This window comes from Frankliniella occidentalis, unplaced genomic scaffold (genome assembly GCF_000697945.3).
Source record: "Frankliniella occidentalis isolate FOCC.00 unplaced genomic scaffold, Focc_3.1 Scaffold25, whole genome shotgun sequence".
Lineage (NCBI taxonomy): Eukaryota > Metazoa > Arthropoda > Insecta > Thysanoptera > Thripidae > Frankliniella > Frankliniella occidentalis.
Window position 1 is genome coordinate 435,117 of NW_026267155.1, and position 2,166 is coordinate 437,282.

A 2,166-nucleotide genomic window follows, 5' to 3' on the forward strand; every position below is an offset into this window, starting at 1 on the left:
GCCTAACCTCCAGGCGCCCAGGTGGAGCGCGCCGCTGGGGGCGAGCGCCCCGAGGTGGGCAGACCCGCCGAGCAGCCGAGCCCCGGCGCGGCCTACACTCCAGGCGCCCAGCGCGCCGCGCGCCCCTCGGCAGCTGTGCGGGTGAGATGCGCGCGCCTCGCGTAGCCGCATGGATGAGCAGACGACGGCGATGGCCAGGGGAAGAGGAGCTGCATTGGCAAGCTTCAAGCCTCCACCGCCGCCCTGCGTGGCGACCGGGAGCACGTGGGAGAGCGGGCGCGCTGTGCATAGCTCAACAACGGCCGCAGAGCGACGTCGGGCAGTTCTACTGTACCAGACTCTATTATACGCCGGTGCGGCTGGTGAGGTGCAGTTTGCAAAAGTCGATCGTCGCTGTCCGTCCGTTTGTCTGGCGTCCACGCCTCGCAGCGCTGTGCGTCAAAAGGAAGCCTGCCTGATACATGACGTCAGCTCTGACTAACTCCCATGCAAAAGGATGTCGAGAAAATAGAGAGGAACGGGAGGGAGGGGCACAAGTAGGGAGCCTGGAGGGGGGAGAGTCGCAGAGACCACGTGACCGAGGACCCGGCGGGTTCAAACGCGTTCTTGAGGTCTGTGAAATGTGTCATACCTGGAGGGCCATTACGGAGCTCCCCCACTACGGTTCGCCTGCGCCTTCTAAACGCCCTGAAACAGGGTGAGGGGGGTAGAGGGGGGCAATTAGAAGGCGCAGGCGAATCGCAGTGAGGGAGCTCCGTAATCCCCCTCCAGGCTGACGCGCACGCGCAGTCCGAGCTAGCAGACGATCAGGCCGGACCCACCGGTGCAGGCTCGGCAGGTATGAGACATTGTGATGGACCTCGCCAAAACACATTGGAAACCGAACCAATCACAGCGCAGCACGTGATCTCTGCGACCCCCCCCCCCAGCCAGTGGCGAGCAATGCATTAGTGCATTTCATTTGCCCGGCAACTTGCGAGGGGCCGCCTCCGTATTCCCCAGTTGGGTGCGGACCGGCGGACCGTCCCGAGCAGCGACACTGCAGTACTACACGCTGGTGCTGGTGACTTCACAGCTTTGGATACTTTGGTGTAGATGTAAGTACTTACTTGAACTTGAACATTAAAAACACAGGCAGAGAGTCAGTTTAGCAAATGTCTTTGACAAATAAAGTTAGTATTACCTATCGTTCTTCATTTGTGCTAGTGAGTAGGGCGCGCCCGGGGAGAAGAGGTGGGCAGGCTAGCCTTGGTCACGGAAAAAAAGTTGTCGAGGTTCGAGTCTCTTTTTAAAGAGAAACCCTTGCCGTGACTTTTGGTCATAGTCCTGTTGTAGGACAGCGAAGGGCGATTGACCGCCAAAGTGCAAGCGCTGCAGAATGCCGGCGCGGCGGGGATTAACTAATAGTTCGGTAATGTAACCATTAAGGTATGCACCCACTTAGGCACCCTTTAGCAATGTACAGCAGATCAGTATTTAGGGGTAGGGCAAGGGTATTTGGCATAAACCCAATAAATAATACTTAAGTAATAACTAACCATGGTGAAACTAGTAACTTATCAGACACACCCTAGAACCCCCAAAGAACCAATCATTTCAATACTAAAACATTGGTGCATCGGCCGGACGATCCCTTAGCTTGTCCCGTGGCAGTAATTTATTTTGAACCACCTTAAAGTTGCATTGTTTTATTTAAATTTTAAGTTTGCGTCTCAATGCTGCCATGTGCTTCTGTCGATTGGTACTTATTAACTTTTCCTTTGTGTTCCTAGTATTGATTTTATTTCCATGTGTTCTGCAAGAGTTTCCGATTATTTCTAGATGCTATTTTTGATCGTAGCTTAATTTTGAGACGCCAAAATGACGATTATTTTAAAATTCCAAGATGGCGCCGAACACGTTGTGATCGCCGCTAAGATTGGCAGCCATGTTTCGGAAATGCACGTACCGGAAAAGATGCGTTGACCGGATGTTTATTTCTTTTCATGGGCGCAGCCATCTTGAAGGGGCGTCATGTGACAGAGAAAAGTTCATGGGCGCGGCCATTTTGTCCTATAGCAGAATGTTTCTGGACTTTGGTGCTGGAGATGGTCATGCCTTAAGCAGTATTGTGCCTTGTTGCTGTGTACGCAACGAAAGGTTTCATTCATTAAATTATAAAAAGTT

The 2,166-nt window shown here is 53.0% G+C and overlaps 1 protein-coding gene across 1 annotated transcript in view; it reads left to right on the forward strand.

The window, feature by feature from the left end:
* The window catches only part of LOC127748994 (uncharacterized), a 9,279-nt gene extending 7,458 nt beyond the window's left edge, over positions 1-1,821 (forward strand). The window contains exon 3 of the mRNA XM_052265222.1: positions 1,773-1,821. Within this exon, the coding sequence (XP_052121182.1) occupies positions 1,773-1,821 (49 nt within the window). The remainder of the gene's footprint in view (positions 1-1,772) is intronic.
* The last annotated feature ends 345 nt before the right edge of the window (positions 1,822-2,166 follow it).